We start from the raw sequence: 20,879 nt of genomic DNA, 5'->3' as shown, positions 1-20,879 counted from the left end.
GGCTAAAACTTACAAGGAACGGTTGTGGAATTGGGTATGTCTAGTTTAATGAAGAGAAGGACGAGGGGGGGACAAGATAGCAATGTTCCAATATCTCAGGGGTTGCCACAAAGAAGAGAGAGTCAAGCTATTCTCCAAAGCACCTGAAGGCAGGACAAGAAGCAATGGATGGAAACGAATCAAGGAGAGAAGCAACCTAGAACTAAGGAGAAACTTCCTGACAGTTAGAACAATTAACCGGTGGAACAACCTGCCTCCAGAAGCTGTGAATGCTCCAACACTGGAAGTTTTTAAGAAGAGACTGGACAGCCATTTGTCTGAAATGGTATAGGATTTCCTGCCTGAGCAGGACTAGATGACCTCCAAGGTCCCTTCCAACATCATCATCATCATCATCATCATCATCATCATCATCATCATCATCATCATCATTATTATTATTATTATTATTATTATTATTATTATTATTATTATTATTATTATAATTATAATATCTGTATACTTTTGGGGTAGCTTAATATGCTGAACATCCTTTGTGACTTTGCTCAGCAGTCTGTCTACCCTCTTAGAATAGTTAATTATGTAAACAGGGCGTTTACATCAAGGGTCCCCAACCCCCAGGTCACGGCCCACTATTTGGCCACAGAAGTGGGGGGGAGTGCGTGTGCACACATGTGTTTCCCCACACATGAATAACGGGCGAGTGTGTGTTGTGTTCTCCATTTGCATCAGCGGTGGGTGCCCACTGCTCACATAGAACCATCCCCTCTACCCCACCCCCTGCCAGTCCGCAAACTGGAAAGGTTGGGGAACTCTGATTTACAGAAGGGGTCCCCAATCCCCGGTCTGTGAACTGGTACCGGGCCGCGGCATGCCAGCAACCGGTCCGCACAAACAAGCAAAGACCCATCCGTGGGATGCAGGCAGCACCCAAAACCACGCACTCTCCGGTCTGTGGAAAAATCTCTCTCCACGGAACTGGTCTCTGGTGCCCAAAAGTTTGGGGACCTCTGGTTTACAGTACAGATCTTTCCATACAAGCATCCTGCATAGCTTGTACTTTGCCATTGTTTGCAGCCACATTTTACTTCAAGTGGAATTTATGGGCACTTTCCAAGTTTAGCTTCATGTAAAGCCTTTTACATCAGTGAAGATGGAATTCTTTGAACACGCGTATATATTTGTAATCCATGTTTATATTGTTTTGCTTAATGACATTGGACCTTGAAGTTCAAGAGGAAAGGAAAAGTAGAACAGGAAACGAACTTATTGTTTTCAAGTGCCTTATCAAATATCTGAGGCTTTATTAGCTCTAATAAGGAAGTTGTCGTCAAGCAACATGGTTTTTAACTGACGAAACCCTTTCTTTTCAACTGAGATATAATGCAGTTTATTTTTGATCTGATTTGTGAATAGACCATCGTGTGCTCTGAAAATCAGGCTATGTCACAAACTGAAGAATTTTGGTTTATAGCCTCTGCAAATTTGATCATCATCAAGCAAATTCAGTCTTTCTCCAGGTCTGAAGTGATAGAAACCAGGGACATTAGTTTAAATCACAATATGGTGTTAATCTAAGCTCTAGGTTCCTAGAATTTTTCAAGATGAAAAGTCTGAACTTGAAAAGAACACTTTCTTTTGCCTTGGGCACCCAGATTTTTAATCCTGAATCAGTTTTCAGTTACAGGTAGTCCTTGACTTATGTCTATAATCGAGACTGGAATTTTCATCACTAAGTGGTGCAGTTGTTAAGTAGTCGTCATGTGTCTGGACCCAATTTGATGACTATCTTTACTGCAGCCATTAAGTGAAACATACAGTCTTTAAATAAATCCAGTTCCCCAATTGATGTTGCTTGTTGAAAACTGATTAGGAAGCTTGCAGTTTGCAATCACATGATCTCAGGACACTGCAATCGGTCATAAATGCGAGCTGGTTGCCAAGCAACAAATCGCGATCAATTGACTGGCTGCAACAGACGTAATTTTGAGGACAGGTCGTAAATCACTTTTTTGTAAACCGAGAACTGCCTATCACTGTGTGGCAGCTGATTCTGACAAACTTAAAAGCAAGTAGGGTGGTACCAGATTAGTCTGTTATAGGTAGCCCTTGACGTATGACCATAACTGAGCCCAAACTTTCTTCTGCTAAGTGAGACAGTTGTTAAGTGAATTTTGCCCCATTTTACGACCTTTCTTGCCACAGTGGCTAAGTGAATCACTGCAGTTGTTAAGTTAGTAACATATTGTTAAGTGAATCTGGCTTCCCCATTGACTTTGCTTGTCAGAAGGTCGCAAAAAGTGTCCACATGACCCTGGACATAAATATGAGTCACTTACTAAGCATTCGATTATGTGACTGTGCAATGGTCATAAATAATGATGATGATGATGATGATGATGATGATGATGATGATGATGATGATGATGATGTTGGAAGGGACCTTGGAGGTCATCTAGTCCAACCCCCTGCTCAGGCAGGAAACTCTATACCATTTCAGACAAATGGCTGTCCAGTCTCTTCTTAAAAACTTCCAGTGTTGGAGCATTCACCACTTCTGGAGGCAGGTTGTTCCACTGGTTAATTGTTCTAACTGTCAGGAAGTTTCTCCTTAGCTCTAGGTTGCTTCTCTCCTTGATTCGTTTCCATCCGTTGCTTCTTGTCCTGCCTTCAGGCGCTTTGGAGAATAGCTTGACTCCCTCTTCTTTGTGGCAGCCCCTGAGATATTGGAACTCTGCTATCATGTCCCCCCTCGTCCTTCTCTTCATTAAACTAGACATACCCAATTCCAGCAACCGTTCCTTATATGTTTTAGCCTCCAGACCTCTAATCATCTTTGTGTGAAAAAAGATCATACACATCACTTTTTTCAGTGCTGTTGTAACTTGGAACCATCACTAAATTAATTGTTGTAGGACTACTCGTCCTGTAAGTAGGCAGGTGAAACTAACCATCCTTTCAAAAAGACAGGTTTCTATCCCAATAGACCCCAAAAGTGGGAGAAGAAAGGCCCAAAAATGTGATCCTTGATTTTAATATAAATAGGCTTCGCATCTGATAGTTAGCAAAATCCCTGGCATTCTTTCCTAATAGCTTCCTTCCTTTTACCTTACATTAAATCTACCTCTCAAAGGTCTGCATTAAAGATCTGCAGCCTACAGCGCCAGTCATATCCTGCCAGGAGAAGGCTTAACACTCTGCACAAGCTCAGTGGCATTCTTTGATCTTGGTTCATCACTGCCCGGGCGGCACTTCCCAGGAAGCGCATCACTTAAAACGGACAGCTTCAAAAGCCAAAGACGTGCATAGAATTTGCACATGCTTAGTTTGAGAAACGTATGCACATGCATATGCAATTCTATAATTTAAATAAAAATGTTATTCTTCTCAGCATCAGGAGAGAAATTGTGCCTTCATAAATGGTGGTTCTGCTTAGTTTGTTGCCCTTTCTAATTATGGATGGGCACATTGCAGTCCCTGGATTTCTTATTGTGTATTCCTTTCTTGAAACCAGCGATGAATTAAACACCTCCTTCAAACAGAAGATGTTTTAAAACAAGAGAGCTGTCTATTTTTTGTAACCCTTCAAACTGAGAACCACCTTCTATAAAATGGCAATTGTCCAGCATTATTCATAAAGAGCAATCAGTGTGAATCAAAATACTGGTAGCCCCCTACTTACAACCGTTTGTTTAGTGACCGTTCGAAATTACAATGGCACTGAAAAAAAGTATGACCATTTTTCACGTGACTGTTGCAGCATCCCCATGGTCATGTGATCAAAATTAGGATGCTTGGCAACCGGCATGTATTCATGATGGTTGCAGTATCCCAGGGTCATGTGATTACCTTATGCAACCTTCTGACAAGCAAAGTCAATGGGGAAGCCAGATTCACTTAACAGCCATGTTACTAACTTAACAAGTGCAGTGATTCACTTAGCAACTGTGGCAAGAAAGGTCATAAAATGGAGCAAAACTCACACAACAACCGTCTTGCTTAGCAACAGAAATTTTGGAATCAGTTTTGCTCATAAGTCAAGTGCCACCTGTATACAGGGTAGACTGAATCCTTAAATCCTCATTCAGATGAACCTGTAAATACAGGAAGTCTCTACTCTAGCTATCCTTCAATTAAAAGCAAGCTTTTCCTGGCACTCTATCATTAGGGTGATCTGAAGCTCCTTCTTAAAAGTAGCGTACTATATACTTTGCGGCTCCAGAATGACTCAACCGTGTCAGCTCTTAAGAATCTGGTCTGCTTCATAGAGCAGGAGACTTGACAGGTAAATCACTTGTCATCATGTGATTTGCAAATTGCCGGTGTCCTTGAGTTTTAAAAAATCTTGATTTAAGAGTTTGACGGGTTGTGTGCCTGAAAGCTTACACAAGGAGCTGGAAGCTGCATTAGTTAGTCCAGCTTTTTGCAAGTTGGGGATTAAAATCAAGTTGGGAATAGGTTGAATTGACAATGAAGTCAATTACTTCTGGTAAGAGTTTAAAAAATATTTAGAGCTCAGGGTCCTTGGAACTTAACCACAGGTGACACTGTGTCATTTTTAGAAGAAACTGTATTAGAGTTTTTTTTAACCCATTTCCTCATTTGGGGGTAAAAGTTATATTAATGTTTGATAATTGCTTAGGCCAGTGAGATGTACTGTACTAAATTTGTTCATTGCCATAGGAAATTATATTGCCACTATTCAAAGGTTTGCAGACACAACTTGTTGTTGTTGTTAGTTGCGAAGTCGTGTCCGACCCATCGCGACCCCATGGACAATGTTCCTCCAGGCCTTCCTGTCCTCTACCATCTTCTGGAGTCCATTTAAGCTCACGCCTTACTGCTTCAGTGACTCCATCCAGCCACCTCATTCTCTGCCGTCCCCTTCTTCTATTGCCCTCAATCTTTCCCAGCATTAGGCTCTTCTCCAGTGAGTCCTTCCTTCTCATTAGACACAACTTAGGAGTGTGATTTCTTTTCCAATTCCTTGGGGGGCTATACATATGTTGCCTACCCTTGAATTAAATTAATTCCAATCAGTTAAAGCCACTGTTTGGGTTTGCACAGTATGATAAACTGCAAATTGCTTTTTGTTTATTGAATAGATCAGGGGTAGGCAACCTTGGCTCTTTTATGACTCGTGGACTTCAACTCCCAGAATTCCTGAGCCGGCTGGCTCAGGAATTCTGGGAGTTGAAGTCCACGAGTCATAAAAGAGCCAAGGTTGCCTACCCCTGGAATAGATCATACCTGACATGGGTCACTCGATACACCAATGCATAAAATCGTAGTTTATAAGTCAAAACACTGTTTTTTGCAGAACACGCTAAGCCAAAACCTATCAAAGGGGTGTGCAAGATGTGATGTTTGGGTGAAAAAAACATGGCCTTACATCTTTGGCATTAATTTCCCCAGTTCTACAAAACTCCGTACATTGGCAAGAGGCTTGTCTCCTGCCTTTTTGAGATTTGGGGGCACCAAAGGAGACTTCCTGATCTTCGATCCTCAACAGAAGCCAACACCTGAAGAGAAGATTTTTCAGGATTTCCTTAGAAAACAAGGTAGGATACTATTCAGCTTATGAACGGCAACATATTGCTTCCTATTCTCCACACCTACACCGTCCATGAAGACCAAAAAGAATGTTTACAGTGGGCATTTAAATCACATCCTGACAACCCAGCGTCATCCACATGGGCCGTATGAAACTTTAGCCTTTGCTATGTATATGGAGATTCTCAGTCATCCAGCTCATGGTGGTTCCGAAGGTGCTTTTCAAAAGGCACAACTGGACTTTCTTAGTTTTTTCCTTGAAGACATTTCACTTCTCATCCAACAAGCTTCTTCAATTCTGGTTGAATGGTGGGTAATTCAGGTGGCCTTGAGGACTTTCAGAGAGCTAACCCCCAGCCTTCAGAGTGCTAAGGTCCAGATAACTTCAAAGAATTCAGGTAGGCCTCAATTTACAACCTCAATTGAGCCCAAAATTTCTGTCCCTAAGCAAAACGTTTGTTAAATATTTTACAACTTTTCTTGCCACGGTTCTTAAGGGAATCACTGAAGTTGTTAAGTTAGTAACATGGTTGTTAAGTGTGAATCTGGCTTCCCCATTGGCTTTGCTTGCCAGAAGGTCGCAGAAGGGGATCACGTGACCTTGGTGTACAGCAGCGGTCATAAATGTGAGTCAGTTGCCAAGCGTCTAAATTTTGATCACGTGACCCTGGGGATGCTGCAACGGTTGTAAGTGTGAAAAACGGACATCAGCCCCCTTTTTTCGATGCTGTTGTAACTTTGAAGAATCACCAAATGAACTGATGTAAGTCGAGGACTACCTGTATAAATCCTTCCATTCCCACCATTGAGCCAGAACCGAAGAAGCTTCTTGGATGAGAAGGGAAATGTCTTCAAGGGGGAAAAAAAACCACAAGAAAGTCTAGTTACCTTTTGAAAAGCATCTTTAGATTCAGGCTGTGCTCTCTATGGCCTACAGAGCTCCAGAAACATGGCCGTTTTCCATGATTGTTCTTTGTTAAAAATTTGTTCAATTATTTATTAAGTTTACTGGGAGGAAGGAAGTTCTTTTTTAAAAGTGCCCCTAAGGATAACACAACAACAGGACACAAAGTCTCATTTGTCACTGCCTCCGTGGTGTCTCCTGCTCCTCAAGATAGGGCAGTAGAGCTTCTTAGCTGATAGCTAGTTAGCTTTGTCTCGGGATCTCTCTCCTTTGAATTTCTATACCACGGAGGCCGTCCGTTAGCAGTCCTTTTTGGTCTTCTGCCGTGAGCTGTAACCATTGGGTAGAGCCTGCTCAGCAGTTTTTACAGTATGTTCGTTTAAAAATAGTTGTGTTTGCGTTGCCTAGAATGAATAGGAGGAACCTAGTTCCTGAATTGGGAGAGAAAATATTTAACTTTTGCAAAGTGGCTTTTTTGCAGAAAACCCTCAGTACAAAGCACCAAGTACTTCAGGCAAAGTGAAAAGTATTTATTGAGGGGCGCAAGGATACAGACACAAATGATACATATATACTAACTTATGCATCAGAGACAAATTCCTTGTGTGTCCAATCACACTTGGCCAATAAAGAATTCTATTCTATTCTATTCTATTCTATTCTATTCTATTCTATTCTATTCTATTCTATTCTATTCCATTCCATTCCATTCCATTCCATTCCATTCCATGTTCTATATTCTATTCTATGTTCTATATTCTATTCTATTCTATTCTATTCTGTTTTATATTCTATTCTATTATGTTCTATATTCTATTCTATTATGTTCTATGTTCTATTCTATGTTCTATATATTCTATTCTATATTCCTATTCTATATTCCTATTCTATTCCATTCCATTCCATTCCCATTCCCATTCCCATTCCATTCTATGTTCTATATTCTATTCTATGTTTTATATTCTATTCTATTCTATTTTGTTCTATATTCTATTCTGTTCTATGTTCTGTGTTCTATTCTATGTTCTATATTCTACTCTATTCTATATTCTATATTCTATATTCCTATTCTATTCTATTCTATTCTATTCTATTCTATTCTATTCTATTCTATTCTATTCTATTCCATTCCATTCCATTCCATTCCATTCCTAAATATGATGCATCGGAAAGCAACAATAAAAGTCATTGATTAGACATGTGAAAAGACTGGCACTCTTAACATACAATTAGCCTTTGACTTAGGACTGATCACTTAGTGACAATTCAAAGTTATGATGGACCTCCCCAGAGCTACTTATGATCCAGATTTGAAGTTCAGATGGCTGGCCTCCTGGTCATCTGATTACATTTGGGGTACTCAGCAACCAGCCCCATTGACAGCCATTTGTAGTGTCTTGTTGTCACATGATCACAATTTACCACTGTTTTTGCTGGAAACCAGTGTTTAATTCTAGTTTCCAACAAAAATGCCCCATAGCGAACAACGACCGCAGCTTTTGTTTAGCAGCTGTCACAAAAAAGGTCATAAAATTGGGTGCTGTCACATGATGACCTGCTTAACGACTGGCATGACGTACAACCAGAATTCCTGGCTCAATTATTTCTGGGAAACTCCAGGTGCCCATTTCTGCTTAAATGAGAGTCACTTGCCCAGCTGATGTTCCTTAAAGCAGCAGCATCCCCAATTCAACACTAATGATGAGATCTTCCTTCTCTGTCTCATGCTGTAGCAACGGTGGACTTCTGTGCATTCAGATCTGCCCCTTTGGACTTCATAGCACAATTGCAGTCTCAGTGGCTTTTTGAGCAGAAGCTCATCTTCCGGGAACAAGTAAAGAACAAGTATAAAAACATCACATTTACAGGTAAGGCCCATGCGACCATGAATACTATTAAGAAAACCTATTAGTGGATATTTAAGACCTCTGCTCATTATTAGAAAATAGGGGGTGCCACAAAAAAAGGGGGAATCACCCTATTCTCCAAGGCACCTGAAGGCAGAACAAGAAGCAACGGATGGAAATAAAGAGAGAAGCAACCTAGAACTAAGGAGAAATTTCCTGGCAGTTAGAACAATTAATCAGTGGAATGACTTGCCTCCAGAAGCTGTGAATGTTCCAACACTGGATGTTGTTAAAGAAGAGATTGTCTGAAACGGTATAGGGTCTCCTGCTTGAGCAGAGGGTTAGACTAGAAGACCTCCAAGGTCCTTTTGAATTCTGTTATTCTGATTTGGCAAATACAAGGGGCCAAAGACAACACTAAAGATCCTGCAGAACCCCAAGTCTTGCGGCCTCTTTATATCCTCACCCACTTCCTGAAGCTGTGGTGAAATTTCCCATGCTCATTGTATCATACTGAGTTCTGTGGCCAAAATTACGCTATATAAGAGAAATAGCTCGATAAAATGACATTCCCCAGGAAGACTGGAGAGAGCAAGATAGTTAAGAGCAAAGAAAGAGCCAGGATCAAGCCAAGGGCTATGTCGTCCAAACTTTTGTGACACATACTGGCCAACATAGCCATCTTTTAGTGTTGCTCAGTACTTAACAAGATAGTAAACAGCCATCAGTTTTGCCAGCTGCATATTGGCTGGTCTTCCACAAATTAGGGTAGTCCCCTTTTAAAACCATCTGAATTGGGGGAGTGATCATGGTTAAAGACGCTAAGCTTGTCAGCTGGAACGCTGGCAGCCCAGGTTCAAAACCCGAGCACTGCACAACAGGGTGAGCTCCCGTTATTTGCCCTATCTCCTGCCCATCTAGCAGTTTGAAAGCATGCAACTGTGAGTAGATAAATAGGTACCATTTCAGTGGGAAGGTAACAGCGTTCTGTGCACCTTTGGTGTGCAGGGGTAGGCAACCTTGGCTCTTTTATGACTCATGGACTTCAACTCCCAGAATTCCTGAGCCAGCTATGCTGAGGGGAAAGGGAGAGGTTTCCAAGCTGAGCCATGCTGGCTCAGGAATTCTGGGAGTTGAAGTCCACCAGTCATAAAAGAGCCAAGGTTGCCTACCTCTGGTGTATAGTCATGCTGGCCACATGACCACGGAAATATGTTGTACAATGTTGGCTCTCTCGGCTAGGAAACCGAGATCAGCACTGCCCCCTAGAGTTGTCCATGCCTGGACAAGGGAAACTTTGACCTTTACGACATCTGAGGACTGTGAAAGTCCCAGTCACAGTGTAATAATATGTGTGTTGTTTTGATCCTGGAGGAGTCTCCCTGGGTCTCCTAACAGGATTTAAATTTACAATAAAATGCTCTTTCACATAAATGGTCTTTGGAAATATTTTAGGATTAAAAAGACCAAACAGCATGTGTGTTTGTTTGTTTTTTAAAAAAAAATCACAGATTCTTCATAGAGAGAAAAATCATAAGTTCATTGTTGTGGTAGAATCCTTGTTAAAGAGCAGTAATTGATCATAGAGTGGATATTTCACAATACAGGCAAAACACAGCACCCCTTTCAAACTTCGGTAAAAATGAGGGGGGGGGAGAGAAACAAAAATGATCCTTATCTCATGAATTTTGATTGAATTGACTTAGATTTCCTATGCGCATATATATAACTTGAAATAATATGGCTTTTATTTTCATTCTCTTAACAGAAAGCACACTGGACATTTTATACAATTTTGCAAATTGCAGTAATTTACACCTGATCTTTGGCCTCAATGCCTTATTACGGACAGGCAGTTCCCGGTGGGATAGTTCAAATGCTCAGCAGATTTTGAATTATACTAATTCCCAGAATTACATCTTGTCTTGGGAACTTGGAAATGGTATGTGTATAGGTGAAGGATTTCATGAGGAAATGTATCGAAGTAGTCCTCGACTTACAACGATTCAATTAGTGGCCATTTAAAGTTACAACGGCACTGAAAAAAGTGACTTGTGATCTGTTTTCACTCTTACAACCATTGCGGCATCCCCATGGTCACGTGATCAAAATTCAGATGCTTGGCAACTGGCATGTACTTAAGATAGTTGCACTGTCTCAAGGTCATGTGATTACCATTTGTAACCTTCCCATCCGGCTTCTGACAATCAAAATGAAAGCAGGATTCACTTAACAACCACTTAATGATTCACTTAACAACAGTGGTTTACTTAACAGCTGTGGCAAAAAAAAATGAAATGGAGTGCAATTCATTTAGCCATGGAGTGCCTTGCTTAGCAATGGAAATTTTGGGGTCCATTTTAGTCGTAAATCGAGGACTACCTGTAATTGGTTTTGGGGAAGGGCGTTGAACATCTTTATGTTAAATTCAATACTGCCAAGCTATAAAAATATGTTGCGCATCAGCCCTTTTAACAACATGCGTGCATCCTTTTTTAAATAAATCTGGCAACAGCACATTACAGTTGCCACTTACCCAGACAAGAGCATTAAATATGCATTTGGGATCATTAGCAATCAAAATTAACATCATGAAAAACAAAAACATGAATTGGGTCGCCCAATAATCATATTTGTTAAAAGCCATACTTAAAGAAAACTAGAAATTGTATTTTTCATAGCAAGCTGGAATGTTCTGGGGAGGGAAAAAAAACCTTGTATATTTTTAATTCTAAATGTTCTTTGTGGTTTTCAAGCTTATCTATTAACTGGTTTTGACATTTTAGCTTCCGTATTTGGGGTTGATTATTACCGTTGTGTAAACAATTACAGAATTACTGTAAACTTCCTGGAGTTAGGATAGACATATGTACTTAAAGGTAGGCAAATGCCTTTTTTAATATTTTCTGCAGAACCTAACAGCTTTTTGCACAAGTCAGGAATAGAAGTCAACGGCCAACAACTCGGTCAAGATTTCGTACAACTCCGGCAGCTTCTGAACAATTACATCCACTACAAAAATGCCAAAATTTACGGTCCCGACTTAGGAAGATCAAGTCGGAAGCACAGTAAAATTTTGCTTAAAAGGTAAAATGAAAATATTTGGTGCTGTTGATGTGCTAAACAGCCAAACCAGATGCAATATTTAACCCATGGTTTGCTTAAGCTATTCTTTGCTGCTTTAATTCTGGTTTAGTTTCAAACTAAATCTTTTTTCTGGGGAGGGAATAACTTGGGAATGAAGATCACTTAGCTGGAGTGGAGTGGAGTAATTGCTTACTTTTACAATATATCTTGGTTGTTTTTAACAATCATTCACTGTTGTTATTTTGATGTGATATTTAGTGTTAATGAAGATAAACCAAATGAGGCAAGAGACAGTGAGAACGTAGTTAGTGCTCAAAATTTAGGACTCATAGGACTAAAAGAATTTGTGGATCAGAAATAAAATGAGCAAGCGTTACAAGAAAAACAATAATGCAGTTGACTTGGTGGCCGCATCTTTGCAGCTTTATTGGCAAGTGCATTGCCACTGAGTCTCTTTTTTCGTGACATTCTTGATCTCACAAACTAAGCAGGGCAGCCTATAATGAATACTTGAATTTTGCAGTGGAAGGGTCAGATGTGCTGACTGGAGATTTTAAGACTGCTGACAGATCTCTTAGGATTAGACACTGCAAATGAAAATGACTACTCAAAACTATTCTTGTTTTGCAGTTTTCTGAAGTCAGGAGGCAAAGTGCTTGACTCTGTCACGTGGCATCAGTAAGTAAGTTTATATCTAGCAATTCAAGCATGAGGGGTTTTTTGAGGGTAAATAGTATTGGGGAGACAGATTAGATTTAGCATTTAGAAATAGTATTTAGGCTTATATATCACCCCGTAGCACTTTATAGCATTCTCTGGGCAGTTTACAATGTTGAAGCATTATTTGCATATTGCCCCAACAATCTGGGTCCTCAGAAGAATGGAAGGCTGAGTCAATCTTGAGCCTGTCAGGATTGAACTCCAAGCTGTGGGCAGAGTTTGCCTGCAATAATGTACTTAACCACTGTGTCACCAGGGCTCCTGGTGGCACAGTGATTTAGATCTATAGCAGTGGTGGTGAACCTATGGCACGCGTGCCAGAGGCGGCACTCAGAGCCCTCTCTGTGGGCATGCGTGCTGTTGCCCCAGCCCCGCCTCCCCCATGACCCCCTCCTCACCAGCAGCCCCCCCCGGAGGAGAGTGACCCCCAGGCCCAGCCAGTGCAGCCAAGGACATGGCAGCCAGGCAGCAGGGACAAGACTTCCAGAAATCCAGGGGAGGCTTCCAAGGCCCAGAACGGACTTCTGGAAGTGGCGTCCACATACTTCCGGTGAGCCGTTCTGGGCCTGGGAGGCCTCCCCCTGGCCGCCAAGGCCCAGAACGGATTTCCGGAAGTGGCATCCACGCACGTCCGGCAGTCCATTCTGGGCCTTGCAAAAAAAAGGCTAGGGCTTCAGCCGGTTTGCCGAAGTCAACAAAAAATTAGCTACCAGTTCTGCTGAACCAGTGTGAACCGGCTAAATCCCATCACTATCTATATCCCACCTCTTCTCCAGGAGTTTAAGGTGATGTGCTTTAATATTCTCTCCTCCAGTTTTTCTTCACTATAATCTGAAGTAGATTGAAAGTTGTCTGGCTCAAAACACCCAGTGAACTTTTGTAGATGAGAACAGAGTTGACCTTGGCCTTGCTCTATCACAGTGTTTCTCAACCTTGACAATTTTAAGGCATGTCGACTTCAACTCCCAGAATTCCACAGCCAGCAATGCTGGCTGTGGAATTCTGGGAGTTGAAGTCCACATGCCTTAAAATTGTCAAGGTTGAGAAACACTGCTCTATCATCACCACCACTGCAGTACACTATGAATTACTAGCATATCTTCATGGTGGCGCAGTGGTGAGAATGCAGTATTGCAGGCAAACTGTCCCCACAGCCTGTAATTTGATCTTGACAGGGCTCAAGTTTGGTTCAGCCTTCCATCCTTCCGAAGTCGGTAAAATGAGGACCCAGTTTGTTGGGGCCAATATGCTGACTCTGTAAACCATTTAGAGTGCTGTAAAGCACTCTGGAGCAGTATATAAGTCTAAGTGTTAGTGCTATGCTGGGTGGGATTGTGAAAATTGTACTCCCGAACATCTAGAACAGGGGTGTCAAACTGCCGGCCCACGGGCCGGATGCATCATGCTGAAACCCCGCCCACCCCATTGCCAGCAACGGGAAAAAAGTTGTGATATGTTGCAACACGTCATGTGACTTGCGAGTTTGACACCCCCGATCTAGAAGAACGGAGATTTGGGGAAATCTACTTTGAGATTGTTACATTTCATTGCTTTCTCAAATCTCTAGCCTACACTAGATGTATCTGCATGTCTCCTGGAGGTAGTATACTTGAGTATAAATTAAGATGTGGATACTAGTTCTTGATTTGTTTCAGTTACTATATTGATGGACGAATTGCCACGAGACAGGATTTCCTGAATCCAGATATACTGGATAGCTTCAGGACCAATGCAGAGGAAGTGCTTGAGGTAAACAGCATCTACACAGCATCTACACAAGATTGTAAAGTGATGTGTAGAATATATCCCAATCAGACAAACATTTTATGGGGGAATAGACCAGGAAGTACTGTTTATCCCGATGCCCTCTGGGTATATAGGAGTCCTCAACTTAAAACTATTTGTTTAGTGACCAGCTACAATGCCACAGAAAAAAGTGACTTATGGCTGTTTTTCATACTTATGACCTTTGCAGCATCCCCATGGTCAGGTGATCAAAATTCAGATGCTTGCTTACTGGCATATTTTTATGATGGTTGCAGTTTCCCAAGATCATGTCATCACAAAAGTCATAGGGAAGCCATGTTTACTTAACAACCGTGTTACTAATTTAACAACTGCAATGATTCACAATAACTATGGCAAGAAAGGTTACAAAATAGGGCAAAATTCACTTAACAACTGTCTTGCTTAGCCACAGAAATTTTGGGCTCTTTTGTAGCCGTAAGTCGAGGACTACCTGTACTGAGGCTGCAGCTTCCAACAGCAGAACTGTCTAAGAATTCTTGAAGTTGTAGCTCCTCTGGTTCTAGAAGGTAAAAGGTTGAGAAAGACTATAATGTCTTAAGAGACCTGCACAATATATACATGATACATGAGTACATAGATGCAACCAGTTCACAATATATGAAATGATTGTAGGGGTGTTAATAAATTCCGTGTACTCCATCTGCTTTGTCTAATAAAAAACCAAAAACTTAGTTCATTCATTCTTTTCTATATCCGTAATTTTTGTTTTCAAAATATCCTTTAGATTGTGAATAGCACAGTACCAGACAAGAGTGTGTGGCTGGGAGAAACAAGTTCAGCTTTTGGAGGTGGAACGCCTAATTTGTCTAATGCGTATATTGCTGGTTTTATGTGAGTATTACACTGCTGGCTTAAAAGAACCAACTCTTGTGGCATAACAGAATCTCACCCAGATATATTGTTGGCCAATATAGTAGCAAGTCTTCATTGAACAGACAGAAAAATGTTGTTATGATCTCTGAGGAACATCAACATCTAATCATCTGGTAGTCTTCAGAAATATAGAGGACATGTATACTTACCATGATGACATGTGATCAAGTAGAGTATAATAGAATAGAGCTGGAAGGGACCTTTGAGGTCTTCTAGTCCAAGGTCAAATATAAAGAGGGCATTTCTGTAAAATGTCCTCCCCGTCAAAAAAACCAGCCTATTTCTATTAATCTGATGTCTTGGTGTACGATTACACACACAGTCTTTCAAGTTAACACAGGACATTGCTTCTCATTGCCATTTAGTTAAAGAGTTCTGTGAAACTCCATACAGTTAGGAAGGATGGGGTTGCTGATCATTCCGCAGACACAGTAAAGGTCAAATTAAGAGTCAACTCCTTGAAGAATGCAGAGTTGCCATGTTGTTCTGCTTCTCTCAACAGCTACCAGATCTGGGCTGGAAAAAATGCATAACCACTAAAGGGCAGGGAATAAAACTTTCTGCCTCTATTTGCTGCCATCCATTGATTGTTCAGAGTTTTGCAGCCCACACATTACTTATGTCTCTCAGATACCATTACAATATGATCAGTTACACCACTGTGATTAAACAATATCCAGAATAAACTCTTAATTCTGGTTAATGGTTCAAGAATACCAGCTTAACTATATTGTTCTAGTTTTTTGGGGAAGCTGTAGCTAGTACAGTCCCATATCCCTTTATCTGTTAAAATTGTTTGAATGAAAGGTTTGCTCTCTCTGTTGTTGTTGTTGTTGTTGTTGTTGTTGTGGGTCATCACACCGTCAGCCAGATGTTTAGACTGGACTTGGCATATTTTATCCATCTATCGAGTCCTTCCCAAGGACCTGGAATAGATGTTGAGGTTTTATGAGGTGTCAACGCAAGATTTAAGCTATTCCAAGTAAAGCTGCCTTTTGCTCTTGACTGATGGTGGGTTTGTCAATGCCAGTGGTGTTCAGGTAGTGCTTCAGTTGTTTTGGGATTGCATCTAGGGCACCTACTGATGATTCCTTATCATTATTATCTTGGCAGGTGGCTGGACAAGCTTGGACTGTCAGCCCAACTGGGCATTGATTTAGTGATGAGACAGGTTTTATATGGAGCAGGAAACTACCAACTGGTGGATGCCAACTTTGAACCTTTGCCAGTATGTACACAACTGCATGAGTAGTTGGACATTAGTAGACTATTTGTCAAAATAGTCCCGTATTCTTTATTTTGTAAATATTCAGTCTTTCAATTCACGCCCTTTGACCTTGGGATCTTTATGTGCAATGTATGCATTCAGCCATGAAGCCATTTCTGCTCCCCTTCAGATGGATTCAAATGTCTTTGAATTTAAGTTGTACTTACTGGCTTAAGCAAATACCACTTGAATCTCTTCATAGCACAACACTCCTGTTCCAAAGGAATGACTGCAGAAACAGGCCTCATCTAATGAAGAAGTAGTGATCCATGATTAACAGAATCAGTCTAGATATGGTGGTGGCACAGTGGTTAGAATGTAGTACTGCAGACTACTTCTGCTGACTGCCAGCAGTTGGCAGTTCGATTCTCACTGACTCAGGGTTGACTCAGCCATCCATCCTTTCGAGGTTGGTAAAATGAGAACCCATATTGTTGGGGGCAATATGCTGACTCTGTAAACCGCTTAGAGAGGGCTGTAAACCACTGTGAAGCGGTATATAAGTCTTAAGTGCTATTGCTATAGCTGAAACAGTCTAGAATCTAGATAGCTCAATTTATACAACACATTGACCCATGCTCTTAAAACAGCAGTACTACACATTTTAGCCTACTATATTGTAGAAGCCCACCTGGTATATTTGCAAACGTCAGACTACTTAGTGCTAAACAAATACAATGAGATGGAGAAGGCAGAAAGTGAGGGCTGGGATGAGTGGGAAAAAAATTTCTGCAGAAAAGTTGACATGCCAGGGAGATCTACTAACTCAACAGTAGATCACCTGCGTTACAGGCAAGTCTAGATTCAATCAAAACATCTTCAGTTAGGGTTTGGAGAGATTCTTTCCTGAAACCATAGTGAACTGTTGTAGCATTCCCCAATGTGGAATTCCAGAATTCCAGGCCTGGATGGATGAAGTTCCATCTAGAACGCAAATCTAGAAAGCCTGAAGTTGAGGAAGGTTTGCATAGACAATCCTAAAACAAAGTGAATATTTACAACAGTTACTACTAAATCTCATATGATTGTAGGGAAATACAGGACTGAAAAAAATGTACTGACTTGTGGTGTGACAGGCACTAGCTAGTAAGTATTTATGACATTCTCTCAACTAGTAGAAAACCTTTTCAGTGGTTGAGCATTTACAGCAAGGGTCCCCAACCGTGGCAACTTTAAGACCTGTGGACTTCAACTCCCAGAATTCCCCAGCCAGCATGGCTGGCTGGGGAATTCTGGGAGTTGAAGGCCACAAGTCTTAAAATTGCCAAGGTTGGGGACCCCTGATTTACAAGGTTGGTGTGATTTTTCCAGGGTTAAAGACTTTTCTTGCCAGAAATTGTCTGATCAGCTAAAAGCTGGGACAATGTACTATGTTGTGGACATCTTCTGGAGAGCTTCTGTGAATAGCAGGAACTCTCTCGTACACATGGCGATCCTCTTTATGTGGGGTTGGATGTGAGATAATGAATCTGGTCTCTGAACGATCCTCTTTTATTCCTTTGTATCTTCAATAGCTCTCAGGTTACCCTTTTAAGACAATAGCTCATCAAATAAGGTCTCACCTTTCTTTAACGTGTTCTTTTACGAGAGGTCATGATTCAACACTGCTTTTTCTTTCAACACCTTACAGGACTATTGGCTATCCCTGTTGTACAAGAAACTGGTAGGCCCCACAGTTCTGCATGTTGCCATAACAGGATTAGATCCAAAGAAACTTCGTGTGTATCTTCACTGCACAAATACGCAACAGTAAGCATTCAGTGCGGCAGCTAATCCGTGTTGAAGTGACCCGGGACTGCGGTTTTACCCAAGGTGGATATGTTCAGGGATAGCAGCCCCAGTCTATGTCCTAGCCCAGGGGTAGGCAACCTTGGCTCTTTTATGACTCGTGGACTTCAACTCTCAGAATTCCTAAGCCGGCCATGCTGAGGGGAAAGGGAGAGTTTCCAAGCTGAGCCATGCTGGCTCAGGAATTCTGGGAGTTGAAGTCCACAAGCCATAAAAGAGCCAAGGTTGCCTACCCCTGGCCTAGCCTGCTGTTCCCACTGAGGACAGTACACTGAGGCCCTGGAATATGCACAAATCAGAAGAGGGTAAAGGAGATCCAGAATGAAAGTGCCCCACTGAAGAACAAAAAGGAAAGCTCTGACTGCACAGATGCTTATCAGAGGCCTAACCATTTTGTTCTGTTCTGCACAAAGACATGGCCAATTGCTTTGTGTGGGTACACAAAGCAGACTTCACATTGTTTTCCTCCTCAGTTCCGGGTGAATGAAGGTTAAGCAGTTCTGCTCACTGGGCAGAGATTGGCCAGATCCCAACCCTGTTGCTTCCCAGTGTCACGTTTTCACTCGGTCCACCTGTGGTCTTTCGTTTAGGGGTGTGGGTTTGGGGTGGAAAATTGCTTTGCAAGGCAGGGAATCCCTTTCTGAGTATACCATTGAATTTCATGGGTGTCATTGCTGAAAGTCAGGGATGCGATGTCCTGAAACATTAAAAGCTGAAAGTGTGACAATTGTTGCATAACTGCTAACCAACCCGGAAAATCCTAGCCAACCCTACCCACTTTGCATCTTCACTCTGTCCACCCTGCACCCTTATCTCTTCCCCAAAGTAGTGTGCCCACTACCACCAAAAGGACACCCATCCCTGACATAGGAGATTTATTGATTGATTGTATCCCAGCAAAAAGTACTAATGTAAGAAAAGATCAGGCTGGGTGTTTCACACTATGCCTGCCAGGTTCCAATGAATGAATGCCAAATTATGCCCATTTCAAATTCTGGCTGCTTGCTTTGCTGCACAGAATTCCCTGGAAGCCACTGGGAACGACACCAATTTTACTATGGATATACTAAGGGAATATCCAGTCCCTGGTTCAACCCATCAATCACTTAGCTTCCCTTGAGACACAGCATAAATCCCTCCCCAGCATTCCTGTACTGCAGTGTTTCTCAGCCTTAGCAAAGTTAAGATGTGTAGACTTCAATTCCCAGAATGCTTCTGGGAATTCTGCAGAATGCATGCTGGCTGGGGGAATTTTGGGAATTGTAGTCCAAACATTTTAAAAGATTGCTAAGGTGAGAAACACCGCTATATTGCAATCTGCTTCCACCCTATGATCACTATTAACAACCTCTTGGTTTTGTCATTCCAGCCCGAAGTACAGAGAAGGTGACATCACTTTATTTGCCTTAAATCTCTACAACAGCCCCAAGCGCCTTTACGTACCAACTTACTTTTCCAAGAAGCAGATAGATGAGTATCTTTTGCTACCTTACAGAGAAGATGATTTACTTTCCCGGTGAGTAGTTCATCTTGCCACTTCATTCTAAACAGCGGTTTGGGGGGGGAATACATTGGGTTAAAAAAAATCTTAAAAAGTTTACAATCCTCCATGAAATCTATGTGTATCAAGATTTGAAAATAAGTAACACTGCAGTTCTGAATATAAGTCTAAGAAATACAAAGGGATTTATTCCTAGCAAATTGTATATACAGGTAGTCCTCAACTTATAACCATTCATTTAGTGAGCATTTGAAGTTCCAACAGCACAGAAAAAAGTGACTTATGACTGTTTTTCACACTTACGACCAATGATCACGTGATCAAAATTCAGGCACTTGGCAATGGGTATGTATTTATGAAAGTTACAATATCTTGGGGGCATGTAATCACAATTTGTAACCTTCCCAGCTGACATCCGACAAGCAAAGTCAATGGGAGAAGCCAGATTCACTTAACAACTGTATAATTTACTTAACAACTATAGCAAAAAGGTTGTAAAATGAGGCAAAACGTACTGGAAATTTTGGGCTTCATTCTTGTCATAAGTCAAGGACTATCTTACAGTGTTTTTCTAAAAGAAAGATTAATTTATTCCCTAAACAATTTAAAATGAGCTAGCTTTGTTTCATTAAGCAATCAGTAAAGATTTTTTTCCTATTTTTTTCCTTTTGGCATTGTTCATCGTAAATTTAGCTGTGTTTTTTTTCTTTTTATGTTAATGACAAGCCCCTAATTGCAGAAAATAATTCAGAAAGAAGGATTCACAACAAATTTTATTAATTAGGTTCAGTGTCAAGAAGATTAGAATATTGGATACTGAATAAACCCAAACGATTAAACTTATTATTAAGACAGGCTGTCTGTGAACAGTGTGAATCTAATTTTCCTCACAATGAGAAACTGAAGGTGAACCATCCTTTTTTCAAACAAGATATTGAAATATCACTGTGGAAAGTCACCCCCCCCCAGAAGGAAATATTAAAGAGGCAGAAAAGCATGCCCAGTTTTCTTAATAGCCTCAAGTCTCCCTCCCCCAAACAGAAACCAACTTTGTAGAAATGCAGATGTAAATAATCCAGGAAGGTTGGAGACCCCCAGCTAGAAGCTTAGGAAGGCAAAGACACCTAAAATCTACATACCCCACCCAAACTCTAAGACAGGACATAATAGGATTAACCCACAGATGCCAAAGGCCACACCCAGACTCAGGTCAGAATACATTATTATTATTATTATTATTATTATTATTATTATTATTATTATTATTATTATTATTATTATTATTATTATTATTATTATTATTATTATTATTATTATTATTATTATTACTTCCATTTATACCCCGCCCTTCTCCCGAGGGACTCAGGGCGGCTTACAGGTAAATAAAAACAGTACAATACAATAAATATCTCTAAAAGCCAAATTAAAATATATATTAAATAACCTGTATTAAGTTTAATATTATAAAATCCCTTTAAAATCCCTATAAAATCCCCCCCTAGGCCAATCCCGCTTGATGGAAAAGCCATG

At 40.9% G+C, this 20,879-nt stretch overlaps 1 protein-coding gene across 1 annotated transcript in view; it reads left to right on the top strand.

Annotated features, from left to right (window-relative positions):
* HPSE (heparanase) overlaps positions 1-20,879 on the top strand; it is a 28,069-nt gene that overhangs the window by 4,596 nt on the left and 2,594 nt on the right. The window contains exons 2-11 of the mRNA XM_015832358.1: positions 5,416-5,561; positions 8,191-8,325; positions 10,073-10,246; positions 11,217-11,391; positions 12,022-12,069; positions 13,767-13,860; positions 14,645-14,751; positions 15,907-16,021; positions 17,691-17,809; positions 19,218-19,364. Coding sequence (XP_015687844.1) covers positions 5,416-5,561; positions 8,191-8,325; positions 10,073-10,246; positions 11,217-11,391; positions 12,022-12,069; positions 13,767-13,860; positions 14,645-14,751; positions 15,907-16,021; positions 17,691-17,809; positions 19,218-19,364 — 1,260 coding nt within the window. The remainder of the gene's footprint in view (positions 1-5,415; positions 5,562-8,190; positions 8,326-10,072; positions 10,247-11,216; positions 11,392-12,021; positions 12,070-13,766; positions 13,861-14,644; positions 14,752-15,906; positions 16,022-17,690; positions 17,810-19,217; positions 19,365-20,879) is intronic.

Source organism: Protobothrops mucrosquamatus, unplaced genomic scaffold, assembly GCF_001527695.2.
Source record: "Protobothrops mucrosquamatus isolate PMUCROS unplaced genomic scaffold, P.Mucros_1.0 scaffold3, whole genome shotgun sequence".
Lineage (NCBI taxonomy): Eukaryota > Metazoa > Chordata > Lepidosauria > Squamata > Viperidae > Protobothrops > Protobothrops mucrosquamatus.
This window is presented reverse-complemented; position numbering and strand designations above follow the sequence as displayed.